Source organism: Aegilops tauschii, chromosome 2 (genome assembly GCF_002575655.3).
Source record: "Aegilops tauschii subsp. strangulata cultivar AL8/78 chromosome 2, Aet v6.0, whole genome shotgun sequence".
NCBI classification, from domain to species: Eukaryota; Viridiplantae; Streptophyta; class Magnoliopsida; order Poales; family Poaceae; genus Aegilops; species Aegilops tauschii.
Window position 1 is genome coordinate 11,285,419 of NC_053036.3, and position 15,177 is coordinate 11,300,595.

General features: G+C 45.6%; 1 protein-coding gene across 1 annotated transcript; it reads left to right on the forward strand.

Annotated features, from left to right (window-relative positions):
• The first annotated feature begins 4,175 nt into the window (after positions 1-4,175).
• Positions 4,176-6,245, forward strand: LOC109776319 (disease resistance protein RGA2). The gene has a single exon (XM_040401310.3). It carries the CDS (start codon positions 4,609-4,611, stop codon positions 6,097-6,099), a length of 1,491 nt encoding a protein of 496 aa, XP_040257244.1. The 5' UTR covers positions 4,176-4,608; the 3' UTR covers positions 6,100-6,245.
• The last annotated feature ends 8,932 nt before the right edge of the window (positions 6,246-15,177 follow it).

Consider the following 15,177-nt stretch of genomic DNA (forward strand, 5'->3'; position numbering starts at 1 on the left):
GCTAATGTATTCTCTGAAATCAACCACTTGCGCCCATCGATAGCTTTGTTTCAAGAAACTAAGTTACACAAATCGGACACCATTAAACTACTCTCGATCTTGCCACGCTTCCTTGATTCAAATAACCACCTCGACGCTATTGGTTCTGCGGGTGGTATTCTCTCTGCCACTAACTCACGTTGCTTTTCACTTCTTAACTGTGCCCATAGACGTTTTACCTCCACCTTAACCCTTTCATGTCTTGCCTCGCAACACAACATCTTTATAACTAACGTCTACGCTCCCTCGCAAAGGGATCTAAAACTAGAATTCCTAGAAGAGCTCAAACAAATTGAACCACCACCACAATCCCCATGGCTTCTCATCGGCGATTTCAATCTAATCCGCTTCCCTAATGAAAAGAACAATAAGAATTTTCGACGATCTAAGGCCGATGCCTTCAATGACACCATTGATCAACTTGCGCTGCTCGAACTCCCTCTTCTTGACCGCCAATTCACGTGGTCAAATAACAGGACGTCCCCCACGCTAATACGATTAGACAGAGTTCTTATAAACCTAGCCTGGGATGCGCTCTTTCCCAACTCGCACCTGACCTCCCTCTCTCGATTCGCATCCGATCACGTACCACTCCTGGTTACTGTCTCCACATCTATCCCATCTTCCCGCCTTTTTCGTTTTGAACGTTACTGGACCTCTTTTCAGACCTGCAGAACCATAGTGCAAAACTTTTGGCAACCCAATATAGAAAACAATATTGGGCCTATTACGAACTCTGTTGCTTCTCTCGCTCAAAATCTGAAGAAAAAAACTCGCTCGGCCCTCAAATCTTGGGCCAAATCTCTTAGGCCCATCTACCAACGGGAGGCAAATTGCAAACTTGCAATTCTGGCTCTCGACCTGAACAAGGAAATTGCCCCCCTCTCCCTGCTTGAACGAAAACTTAGACTCACAATTACGAACCTGCTACAAAGTGCTATCAAACAAAAAATTTCCTTCTGGAAACAGAGAGGTAAGATTAGGGGGGTCGTTGACGGCGATGAAAACACCAGGTTCTTCCACGCCTCTGCCACTCAACGATCACGCTTGAATAAAATCCCGATGCTAATCCATAACGACTCTGAAATCTTCCTACATGAGCACAAAGCAGAGATCCTAAAAACTTACTTCCAACAACTCATCGGGACCACAAAAACAGCTACATGGAACTTCAACCTACTCCAGCAATACCCGACAACTCTACCTCAGCTTCGTGATCTTGCAAATCCGTTCTCCCAAGACGAAATCCACCACGCCTTTCTAACCATGAACACCAATGCCAGCCCAGGCCCGGACGGATTTCGACCCTTTTTCTTTCGAAAATTCTGGAATGAAATCAAACACTCCATCCTCCCGTTTTTTTCTGCTTTCCATGATCAAACAACTTCTCTCGATCGTTTCAACCGAGCCTTCATGGCCCTCCTTCCTAAAACCCAAGCTCCAACCTCTCCCGATGCATTTCGACCAATCTCTCTACAAAACTGTACCCCAAAAGCGGTGGCCAAGGTTCTCACAAACCGAGTAAAAACCTCTTATCCCGCTTCTCATTCACTACGACCAAACTGGGTTCCTTCACGGACGCAACATTGCAGAAAATTTCATCTATGCAGCCGACATTCTCAGTGCTTGCCACACAAGAAAAGCTCCAACCATGGTTATCAAGCTTGATTTCAGAAAAGCTTTTGACTCCATTTGCTTGTCCTCTCTCATATCTATCTTACAAGCAAGGGGTTTCCCTCCAATCTTCTGTGCATGGGTCCAAAACATTCTACAGACTGGAAAAACTGCTATTCTCCTTAATGGCAATCCAGGGTCCTGGATCCAATGTAGATGTGGCCTTCGACAGGGGGATCCATTCTCGCCCTACTTGTTCATCATCGTTGCCGATGTCCTTCAAAGATTGATCGCCCAGGCTTTCTGACAGAACGAACTATGCCACCCTCTCCGACCAAATGAACCCCCTGTAACCTTACAATACGCTGATGATACACTAATAATTGTTGCTACTAGCGTGGTCGCAACCACAACCCTCAAAAACACCTTGCACGATTTCGCCCTAGCAACTGGTCTGGTCATCAACTTCCAAAAAACTTCTCTTCTCACCATTGCCACAGATACCTCTATTCAAAATAATATCGTGGCTGCTCTCGGATGTAACTTCTCCTCCTTTCCGTTAATCTACCTAGGTCTCCCTCTCTCCCCTACCAAACTACCCATCTCAGCTTTCGACCGTATCATAGACAGCTTTCGAAAATTCCTCTTCAGCTGGGTAGCGCGTCTGCTCTCCTGTGGAGCAAGGCTAACTTTACTGACAGCGGTCCTCGACTCCCTAGCTGTATATTTCATGTTCGTCTTCCGCCTCCCTAAGTCTCTCCTTGTTAAGCTTGACGCCATTCGGCGATCTTTCTTCTGGTCAAACGAGGACACGTGCACGGGTGCGAGGTGTCTCGTCGCGTGGAAAAACGTATGCAAACCGAAAGAACTTGGTGGTCTAGGCATTAAAAATCTAGAAATTCAGAACCGCTGCCTGCTTATGAAATTCTCCTTCAAAATTTTGCAACACCCAAATGTCCCTTGGACTCAGTGGTATCACCACCAATATCCACTGGGCATTGCAACAAAACCTCCAGACCCTCTTTTCTTTGGAAAATAATAAACAAAAACCTCCCCCTCCTAATTGAGCACTCCTTTGTGATCACCTACAATGGCCTCTCCACCTTTTTTTGGCTAGATAAATGGATTCTTGAGTCACCTCTCCACAAAGTTTTCCCTCACCTATACTCACACTCCATTGATGACAAGGTGCTAGTGGCTACCATTTGGCAAACCAGCTTATTATCGAACCTTCGGAGCCGCCTTACTAATGTTGCTGCCCGAGAGTTGGACTGTGTGTTGTTGTTGTTGCAAGATTTCCAACAGGTCGACCGACCAGACGAGCGGTCTCTCACGCATGGGCTTACATTCTTAGCCAAGAACGCATACTCTTCCATTGTTGCTGATGACTCCTTTGATCCACACCATGATTTTGTCTGGGCTTCCAAGGTTCCGATCAAAGTCAAGATCTTCGCGTGGCTTCTCCTCCGCGACCGGCTAAATACGAAGGCCAACATGTTTCACAAACATGTTGCTCAATCCGCAGCCTGCCCACGATGTCAAGACCCGTATGAAGATGCTCTTCACCTCATCTCCACCTGCTTCTATGCAGCACAAGTTTGGTCTCGCCTGGGCCTGCCTGCCCCGCCCTCCCTCACTGCTCTTCACCAACACCCACCGATTCAGGGCCTCAACCCCAACATCTGGCCATCGGTGGCCTTGACAGTTTCTTGGAAGCTTTGGGACTCGAGAAATGCTCTCGTGTTCAGGAACGAAGACCACTCTCTCAGAATAACGCTAAGAAATATTGTAGCTGATTTCTCTCTTTGGGTTTTCCAATTCAAAAAGACTGAGGATAGTAATTCTGCTAGACAGTGGCTACATTTTCTCTCCTCTGCAATCCCCTCTAGCTGAAATTGTAATCATACTTCTGCTGTAATCCTCCGACCTTCATTTGAGTGGTAATATATTCAGGTGGGGAAGCTCTCCCCCCGGTGACCGTTCAAAAAAACAAAACAAAAAAACAAATCGTCACAGCAGCTTTAGCCCAATTAAATCTGGCTCAACATGGAGAGCAGGGTCAGTGTGGCATACATCAAAAAGTACTGCAGCATATCTTGCTAGGCAAAGGTCAGGACAGAAGAACACATGAACCAGCATTGGAGAAAACAGGGGATGGTGCCAGACGGCGCGTCAGGGCTACGGGTGCTGGCAACTTAGTTCTTCAGCAGCTGTAAGCGCTGGGACTGCCGTCGCTTTTCTCTCCGTCAACAGCAAGCAAGCATTGTTCCATCGACACGTCCACCTCTCAGGGCATAAAGGCAAACCATCTCTTCAGCGGTCGCAACAGCCGCATTAGTTCTTGTATTAGTCGATTCTGAAGCAGCCTCAGTAAAGAGGTTAATGTTGGACACTAGAGAGTCCAACTGAAGAAGCAAGCAGTTTGCTGAACAGTGGCAGGTCGTGAAACACCGTTATCTGTCAAAACTGCAACGAGAAGGGAATTCTGAATATTTTGTGCTTCATGACGGGCGGCTATCACTCCGGTCTCCGGGTTTGCAAAGTCATCGCAGGGTCACTTTCATGCTTAGAAATGTTTGCCAGGCAGGAAAGGGATGTACAGCCAAGTCTTTGTTTCGCACCAGCTCTTTGTTTTTTCTGCTCCTTCTATACTAATACTACTAGAGGTCACTAGATGGCCATTTCCAAATTTCTTCCAAGCAAGAAAAGATAGGGCACAAACTTCTGCACACATGTCTCTTTCGGTTTATACAACCTCATATTCAACTCTTTCATAAAAGAAAATAATAACACGGCTTCAATTGGAGAAGTAAGATGAAGACTCACAGTGTCCTTGGGCGAGTCCTCTGAGAAGTTTCAGATATATATAGCTTCACCCAGCTTTAGCAATTGATCCATTGCAGTCCTGTATTCCTCAAGAGGCGCAAAGGCCAGGGGGTTCTCAAACACAAATACATGGAGGTAATATTTTCTGCTGCCATTGGTGAGCTTGCCAGTAGATCCATATCTTTCCTGCTGGACGGATACTTGAAGCAGCGGACGGCTGCGACAACTGAGGAGGAGAGGCTGCACAGCCTGCAACGGCTCCTACTGCGGCTTCATGTCGTCGTCGAGGAGGCAGATCACCGGCTCATCACAAACCAGGCCATGCTGCGGCAACTCAGCATACTGAAAAAGGAGATGTACAGAGGATATTACACCCTCGACGTCTTCAGTTGCCGAGCTCATGGAGAAGGAAAGACAAAAGATCATGAAGTCAACTACTCTTTTGCCCCATCTATGTTCAACCCTGCAAAGCGTGTATGTTTCTGCAGAGGCAACAGTGAAGGTGCAACACAAGCTGAGCTGCTGGAGCAAGTTCTTGGCAGCATAAGGAACACCATTGAAGATGTGGGTGAGTTCATCATGTTTCTAAACAGATGTCCACGTTTGACCCGCCAACCCTACAGCATGTATATTCTGCTGAACAAGTGCATGTTCGGACGCCAAATGGAGATGGAACATATTATTAACTTCCTGTTGCAGGCGGAGACTGCTCCCGGTGCCGCTGGTAATCCGGCTGTCCTGCCGCTCATCGGTCCCGGAAAAGTTGGAAAGAGCACCCTGATCGAGCATGTGTGCGATGATGAAAGGGTGCGCAACCACTTCTTTCAGATTTTGTGTTTCAGTGGAGATGATCTAAAAGATGCAAGTGTAGAGACCCTAAAAGATGGAGGTAGAATCAAGCATCAAAACCGTGGCATGGGCGGTGGAAGGACATTGATCATCATTGAGCTATTTCTGGATATCGACAAGTCTGAATGGAAAAGGTTGTATTCAGCTGCGAGAAGTTGCATCGGAAAGGGCAGTAAGATCATAATCATGAGCCGGTCCGACAAGATTGCAAACTTTGGAACCACAGTACCCCTCAGATTACAGTTCTTTACTCAAGAAGCATACTGGTACTTCTTCAAGGTGCATGCTTTTGGGAGCACAAGCGCCGAGGACCACCCGAAGCTCGCAGCAATGGCCATGGAGATGGCCAGGCTGATGAATGGGTGCTTCATGGCTGCAACCATTTTCAGTGGACTACTGAAAGCAAATTTTAACCCCCGTTTCTGGAGCATGGCTCTTGCATTCCTCAGGAATATGATACAGACAAATTTTTCGCTGTATGGTGAACATTTCACTGATCCTTGGCAGATGGCAGAGCCGGTATATCTTAGGAGAGCAAAGGGAACTTCCTCTGAATGCTTGGTGATGTTTGGTGAGACATGTTCTGCTGAAACCGGACCTGAAGATCCTGAGATGATGAGCATGCAAGATCTTCTATTTGGAAGTGTCAGGCCTCGTGGGAAATTCAAGGTCCATGCATGGACATCTCACCTGCCGCCTCACTACAACTACATTGTTCACTGTGAGATACGGAGGCCACATCGCATGGTTATAAAGACCGACCGCTTTTAGAATAGTAGCTGCTGATCAATTGTCTAATATTTCATCAACCGATGATTTGAATTGCACTCATCCAACGCTCGAAGCTCATGCATGGTTTATGATAGAGCTGTTACTGTTTTCCTTACTGAATACCATATTTTCTCTTCTTTTATCTTGTGTGCTGACTAGTGAGAAGCCGTACAGGTTTCTTTCACCATTTAGACTCCACCCCAGCATCAACAGATCTTGTTATGATTATTCTTCTTATTGAAAGTATTTATCTAGTACGTGTTGCTGTGTAAGTAGTTATAGTAAAACTACTCCTGTATTAGTCAGTTTGTTTGCTGGTCTAAGAAAAGAGTCCCACAGTTTGTTGGTCTTAGGTCTTTGGCAGGCTGTGAATACCTTTATCTGTCAAAAGAGCAGAAAGAAAATTCCTTGTTCTGGGTGTCTGGCTATCAAAGCAGGCTGTGCCCATAAGGTCGTAACTTCGGTCATGATCGCTTCGGTTTGCAAGTCATTGCAGGGTCAGTTTCATGCTTAGAAATGTTTGCCATGCAGGAAAGGGATATGCACTCTCCGACGTTAGGTTCAGTAGGAAAGAAGTCTTCATGGGATTGAAAGTTCAAAACAGTGAAGTCTTGGTTTCACACCAGTTTGGTTTTTTTTTTTTTTGCTCCTTCTAGACTGGCAGAAGTCAGTAGATGAACATTTCCAAATATCTTCCAAGCCAGAAAAGATAAGACATAAACTATTTCTTTTTTGGTTTATATTAATCTCATATTCAACTCTTCGATCAAACAAACGAATAACATGGCTTGAATGGAGAAGCAAGAAAAGAATAGCATGGCCTCAGATTACAGGTCTTTAGTCAAGAAGGATAGTGGTACTTCTACAAGGTGCGTACTTGTGATACTGTGAGTGGTGATTGCTCCCTTTACTGAAGCACACACATTCTCTTTTCTTTTCTGATAATTGTGAACTAGTACAAAATTTTCACTGTTACCTTTGTTGTTGTTCCTGCTGTAAGAATTAAGAACACTGTATGGGTCAGAAGGTCTGGAAATTTCTTTTGGAGGGCAACATCAGTCATGCACTGCGGCTGATTATTTGTCTAGTCTTTGATTTCTTCTCTCCACCGATGATTTGAATTGCACAAACCCAACACTCCAAGACCATCCATGTGATTCATGGTTCTCAAACAACTTGAAGTGTTTCTTCCTCCGACCTCGAGGCGCTTACTCCTCTTGCTCGAGGTCTCAGGGGAGACCTACCCATGCTGGCTGCGGCCACGTACCATCCCCGGCCCTCCTTCCGCTCACGCGTCCGCGTGCTTTGCGGAGCCTGTGGTCACCGGCGGCGGTGGTCGGCGCCGCAGTGAAGCGTGTGGAGGGATGGGAGGCGTGAAGGCCCATGTGAATTCTCCCTTTCCGGTATATGAATATGAACGGATTGCGGCAACTGAATTTCAGATTCTAGCTGTGGGATTCAGACGACACCACAGAAAAATTGGGGCTCTGACTCGTGGGGCCCAGTCGTCAGCGCCACTCTGTAGGAATCAATCCCCAACCTTCTCCTCCTTCCCGAACCTCCCGGGCGACCAACCCTCGGCGCCTCCCTGCCGTGGCTCCGACCGGCCACCGTGTCGCCGAGCCAGCTGCCCGTATTCTGGGCGTGTAGCATCCCCGTCGCCGCTCGCGGCTGCGGTTGGTCGCCGAAGACGGTCGCCGTGGGCGTGCAGCGCAGGGATGGGATGGGATGGGAGAGGAGCGACTGGGCCGTCTCCGAGTACATCGGCGCCTCTCCGATGAGCCGCCTTGGAACACCACGCGGCCGGAGGAGGGCCGACCACGCCGCTCATGCCGCGGTGGTTCAGTGAGTTTCCCACTGTAGAGGTAGCCACGTCCTCAACTATACAAGGATGGAGGACGGCTTGTGGTACAAGAAATATACATGCAATATACATATCTCAACACCCCCCGCAGTCGAAGCATCGGGACGACCGACGCAGAGACTGGAGCGAAAATCCTCGAAAGACGCCGTAGGCAACCCGTTGGTCATGATGTCCACAAAGTGTTGGGAAGTAGGGACATGGAGAACCCGGGTGTGTCCAAGAGCCACCTGTTCCCGAACAAAATGAATATCGAGCTCAATATGTTTGGTGCAGCGGTGATGAACAGGGTTGGCGGAGAGGTATACAGCGGAGACGTTGTCGCAGTAGACAACCGTGGCCTTGGCGACAGGACAAGAGAGCTCATGAAGAAGCTGACGAAGCCAGGAGCACTCCGCAACAACATTAGCAACTGCTCGATACTCGGCTTGAGCACTGGAGCGAGAAACAGTGGGCTGCCGCTTAGATGACCAAGAGATCAACGACGGTCCAAGATAAACACAATAGCCCAAAGTGGAACGTTGCGTGTCAGGGCAGCCGGCCCAATCAGCATCCTAGTAAGCAGTGATGTCCAGAGTCGGAGAGGCATGAAGAGACAACCCGAAATCCAAGGTGCCGCGGATGTAACGGAGTATCCGCTTGACCGTAGTCCAATGAGCATCACAAGGAGCATGCATGTGTAAGCAGACATGTTGAACGGCGTACTGGAGCTCCGGTCGGGTCAGAGTGAGATACTGAAGGGCGCCAACAATAGACCGATAAAACGAAGCGTCCGGAGCAGGTGACACGTCAGTGGCAGCTAGCTTGGCCTTCGTGTCGACAGAAGTAGACGCGGGTTTGCAATTAAGCATCCCAGCGCCATCAAGAAGCTCATGAGCATACTTCCGCTGATGAAAGAAGCCATCCGCACGTCGAACAACCTCGATGCCGAGGAAATAGTGTAGAGGACCCATGTCCTTAATGGCAAACTCAGCGCGAAGACGATCGGTAAGCTGTCGAAGAAGAACACTAGAGCAAGATGTCATGATGATGTCGTCGACATAAAGCAGTAAGTACGCGGTAGCATCCCCGTGTTGGTAAATGAACAGCGAAGTATCGGAGCAGGCGGAGCGAAAGCCGAGCTGATGAAGAAACACTGCAATGCGCTAGTACCAAGCGCGGGGAGCCTGGTTGAGCTCGTAACGGGAGCGAGAAAGCAGGCAAACATGCTTCGGACAAGTGTCGTCGACGAACCCCGTAGGCTGCTGGCAATATACCTGCTCCTCAAGACGACCATGGAGGAAGGCGTTGGAGACATCCATCTGGTGCACCGGCCAGGCACGAGAGACCGCAAGCTGAAGAACAGTGCGAATCGTCCCGGGCTTGACAACCGGGGCGAATGTATCCATGAAGTCAACGCCAGCGCGCTGTCGGAAGCCGTGGACCACCCAACGTGCTTTATAGCGGTCGAGAGGGGAGAGTGTTGTCTACGTACCCTCGTAGACCGAAAGCGGAAGTGTTAGCACAACGCGGTTGATGTAGTCGTACGTCTTCACGATCCGACCGATCAAGTACCGAACGCACGGCACCTCCGAGTTCAGCACACGTTCAGCCTGATGACGTCCCTCGGAGTCCGATCCAGCCGAGTGTTGAGGGAGAGCTTCGTCAGCACGACGGCGTGGTGACGATGATAATGTCTACCGACGCAGGGCTTCGCCTAAGCACCGCTACAGTATTATCGAGGTGGACTAAGGTGGAGGGGGGCACCGCACACGGCTAAAAGATCAAACGATCAATTGTTGTGTCTATGGGGTGCCCCCTGCCCCCGTATATAAAGGAGAAAGGGGGAGGCGGCCGGCCAAGGAGGAGGGCGCGCCAAGGGGGGAAGTCCTACTCCCACCGGGAGTAGGACTCCTCCTTTCCTTGTTGGAGTAGGAGAGAAGGAAAGAGGGGGAGAGGGAGAAGGAAAAGGGGGCTGCACCCCTTGTCCAATTCGGACCAGATGGGGGGTGCGCGCCTCCTTTCTTTTGGCCTCTCTCCTCTATTCCCGTATGGCCCAATAAGGTCCAATACTTCTCCCCGGCGAATTCCCGTAACTCTTCGGTACTCCGATAAATACACGAATCACTCAGAACCTTTCCGAAGTCCGAATATAGTCGTCCAATATATCGATCTTTACGTCTCGGCCATTTTGAGACTCCTCGTCGTGTCCCCGATCTCATCCGGGACTCCGAACTACCTTCGGTACATCAAAACACATAAACTCATAATATAACCATCATCGAACTTTAAGCGTGCGGACCCTACGGGTTCGAGAACTTTGTAGACATGATCGAGACATGTCTCCGGTCAATAACCAATAGCGGAACCAGGATGCTCATATTGGCTCCCACATATTCTACGAAGATCTTTATCGGTCAAACCGCATAACAACATACGTTGTTCCCTTTGTCATCGGTATGTTACTTGCCCGAGATTCGATCGTCGGTATCTCAATACCTAGTTTAATCTCGTTACCGGCAAGTCTCTTTACTCGTTCTGTAATACATCATCCCGAAACTAACTCATTAGTTGCAATGCTTGCAAGGCTTAAGTGATGTGCATTACCGAGTGGGCCCAGAGATACCTCTCCGACAATCGGAGTGACAAATCCTAATCTCAAAATACGCCAACCCAACAAGTACTTTCGGAGACACCTGTAGAGCACCTTTATAATCACCCAGCACTAGTAGAAAAGGGGGGCTTCTGTCCTGGTTGGTAAGGGCCTTTAGTCCCGGTTTTTGAACCGGGACTAAAGGGTCGTTACTAATGCCTCCCCCTTTAGTCCCGGTTCTAACACGAACCGGGACTAAAGGCCGTCCACGTGGACGCAGCCTGGAGCTCCACCTTTAGTCCCGGTTGGTGTTACCTCTAATCTCATGATTAGAGGAAATTTTATGATATTTTTTTTTTGAAATTCTTTTTTGCGAATTTTTTTTATTTTTTTTTTATTTTCAAATTTCTGAATTATTTTAACCTCTAATCTCTAATCGCCACCCCTCATCACTGCTCAATTTATCCTCTAATCTCTAATCACCCCCCATCATTCCAAATCATCTAACTTCCCGGACGGTCACCCATCCTCTCACTACTCCAGCCTGAGCACGCTTAACTTCCGGGTTGTATTCTCCCTCGTTTCCAAGTCTGCACTTGTTGTTTTCCTGACAATAGTAAGATGTCAATTCTATTAACCCTCAGGAATTTAGCTTGAGCATGAAGTGACACATTTCACTGTTTGAGTTTGAAACTATTGTTTTAAAAAACAATAATTATTTAGTAACACTAATATTTCTGAAATAATTAGTTTGACCATTGTTTGACCACTGTTTGACCACAGTTTGACCAGATTTGACCAAAATTCAAAAAAACTGAAATAATTATTTAGTAACACTAATATTCTAGAATAATTAGTTTGACCATTGTTTGACCACAGTTTGACCAAAATTTGAATTTTTTGAATTTTTTTGCCTCTCCAGATCTTAAAAGCCCCGTATCTTTTTTTCTGTTAGGTTTTTGAGGATTTTGAAAATGTTTAACGAGTTCCCCTGGTTAAATACGGATGTAACTTTTCGAGTAGATGATTTTTCATATAAAAAACTTTTTCATCCGAGTTCGTATGCAAAAGTTATGCCCATTTTAAGAAATTCCAGAGAGATTTTGCAAATAAAGTCAAAATTCATATTTGTTAATTTTCCCAACAACTAGACCACATATCACATGGGAAACTTATTTTATTTTATTTTTTTGACATTTCCATCATTTTCTTTTGTTTTTTCTAAAACTGCAAAGGCGGTCGGGGGGGGGTAGAGTTTGAAAATGGGCCCTTTAGTACCGGTTCTTGGCACCAACCGGGACTAAAGGGCCCAGGTGAACCGGGACTAATGCCTTAGCCGCACGAACCGGGACCAATGCTCACATTAGTCCCGGTTCGTGACTGAACCGGGACTAATGTGAAAATTGCCCTGTGACGAAAGCCCTGTTTTGTACTAGTGCAGTTACGTTGTGACGTTTGGTAGCACACAAAGTGTTCCTCCGGTAAACGGGAGTTGCATAATCTCATAGTCATAGGAACATGTATAAGTCATGAAGAAAGCAATAGCAGAATACTAAACGATTGTGTGCTAAGCTAACGGAATGGGTCAAGTCAATCACATCATTCAACTAATGATATGATCCCGTTAATCAAATGACAACTCATGTCTATGGCTAGGAAACATAACCATCTTTGATCAACGAGCTAGTCAAGTAGAGGCATACTAGTGACACTCTGTTTGTCTATGTATTCACACATGTATCATGTTTCCGGTTAATACAATTCTAGCATGAATAATAAATATTTATCATGATATAAGGAAATAAATAATAACTTTATTATTGCCTCTAGGGCATATTTCCTTCAGTCTCCCACTTGCACTACAGTCAATAATGTAGTTCACATCGCCATGTGATTTAACATCAATAGTTCACATCACCATGTGATTAACACCCATAGTTCACATCGTCATGTGACCAACACCCAAAGGGTTTACTAGAGTCAATAATCTAGTGCACATCGCTTATGTGATTAACACCCAAAGAGTACTAAGGTGTGATCATGTTTTGCTTGTGAGATAATTTTAGTCAACGGGTCTGTCACATTCAGATCCGTAAGTATTTTGCAAATTTCTATGTCTACAATGCTCTGCACGGAGCTACTCTAGCTAATTGCTCCCACTTTCAATATGTATCTAGACCAAGACTTAGAGTCATCTAGATTAGTGTCAAAACTTGCATCGACGTAACCCTTTACGACGAACCTTTTGTCACTTCCATAATCGAGAAACATATCCTTATTCCACTAAGGATAATTTTGACCGCTGTCCAGTGATCTACTCCTAGATCACTATTGTACTCCCTTGCTAAAATCAGTGTAGGGTATACAATAGATCTGGTACACAGCATGGCATACTTTATAGAACCTATGGCATAGGGAATGACTTTCATTCTCTTTCTATCTTCTGCCGTGGTCGGGCTTTGAGTCTTACTCAATTTCACACCTTGTAACACAGGCAAGAAACTCTTTCTTTGACTGTTCCATTTTGAACTACTTCAAAATCTTGTCAAGGTATGTACTCATTAAAAAAACTTATCAAGCGTCTTGATCTATCTCTATAGATCTTGATGCTCAATATGTAAGCAGCTTCACCGAGGTCCTTCTTTGAAAAACTCCTTTCAAATACTCCTTTATGCTTTGCAGAATAATTCTACATTATTTCCGATCAACAATATGTCATTCACATATACTTATCAGAAATGCTGTAGTGCTCCCACTCACTTTCTTGTAAATACAGGCTTCACCGCAAGTCTGTATAAAACTATATGCTTTGATCAACTTATCAAAGCGTATATTTCAACTCCGAGATGCTTGCACCAGTCCATAGATGGATCGCTGGATCTTGCATATTTTGTTAGCACCTTTAGGATTGACAAAACCTTTTGGTTGCATCATATACAACTCTTCTTTAAGAAATCCATTAAGGAATGTAGTTTCGACATCCATTTGCTAGATTTCATAAAATGTGGCAATTGATAACATGATTCGGACAGACTTAAGCATCGCTATGAGTGAGAAAATCTCATCGTAGTCAACACCTTGAACTTTGACAAAAACCTTTTTCCGACAAGTCTAGCTTTGTAGATAGTAACACTACTATCAGCGTCCGTCTTCATCTTGAAGATCTATTTATTTTCTATGGCTTGCCGATCACCGGGCAAGTCAACCAAAGTCCACACTTTGTTCTCACACATGGATCCCATCTCAGATTTCATGGCCTCAAGCCATTTTGCGGAATCCGGGCTCATCAACGCTTCCTCATAGTTCGTAGGTTTGTCATGGTCAAGTAACATGACCTCCAGAACTGGATTACCGTACCACTCTGGTGCGGATTTCATTCTGGTTGACCTACGAGGTTCGGTAGTAACTTGATCTGAAGTTACATGATCATCATCATTAGCTTCCTCACTAATTGGTGTAAGAGTCACAGGAACAGATTTCTGTGATGAACTACTTTCCAATAAGGGAGCAGGTACAGTTACCTCATCAAGTTCTACTTTCCTCCCACTCACTTCTTTCGAGAGAAACTCCTTCTCTAGAAAGGATCCATTCTTAGCAACGAATGTCTTGCCTTCGGATCTGTGATAGAAGGTGTACCCAACAGTCTCCTTTGGGTATCCTATGAAGACATATTTCTCCGATTTGGGTTTGAGCTTATCGGGATGAAACTTTTTCATATAAGCATCACAACCCCAAACTTTAAGAAACGACAACTTTGGTTTCTTGCCAAACCACAGTTCATATTGTGTCGTCTCAACGGACTTAGACGGGGCCCTTTTTAACGTGGATGCAGCTGTCTTTAATGCATAACCCCAAAACGATAGTGGTAAATCGGTAAGAGACATCATAGATTGCACCATATCTAATAATGTACGGTTACGATGTTCGGACACACCATTACACTGTGGTGTTCCAGGTGGCGTGAGCAGTGAAACTATTTCACATTGTTTTAACTGAAGACCAAACTCGTAACTCAAATACTCTTCTCCACGATCAGATCGTAGAAACTTTATTTTCTTGTTATGATAATTTTCCACTTCACTCTGAAATTATATGAACTTTTCAAATGTTTCAGACTTCTGTTTCATTAAGTAGATATACCCATATCTGCTCAAATCATCTGTGAAGGTCAGAAAATAATGATACCCGCTACGAGCCTCAATATTCATCGGACCACATACATCAGTATGTATAATTTCCAACAAATTTGTTGCTTGCTCCATTGTTCCGGAGAACGGCGTTTTAGTCATCTTGCCCAAGAGGCATGGTTCGCAAGCATCAAGTGATTCATAATCAAGTGATTCCAAAATCCCATCACCATGGAGTTTCTTCATGCGCTTTACACCAATATGACCTAAACGGCAGTGCCACAAATAAGTTGCACTATCATTATTAACTTTGCATCTTTTGGCTTCAATATTATGAATATGTGTATCACTACGATCGAGATCCAACAAACCATTTTCATTGGGTGTATGACCATAGAAGGTTTTATTCATGTAAATAGAACAACAATTATTCTCTAACTTAAATGAATAACCGTATTGCAATAAACATGCTCAAATCATATTCATGCTCAACGCAAACACCAAATAACACTTATTTA

Coding starts and splice junctions, on each gene's coding strand:
- LOC109776319 (XM_040401310.3), top strand. CDS start 4,609: ATGGAGGTAATATTTTCTGCTGCCATTGGTGAGCTTGCCAGTAGATCC.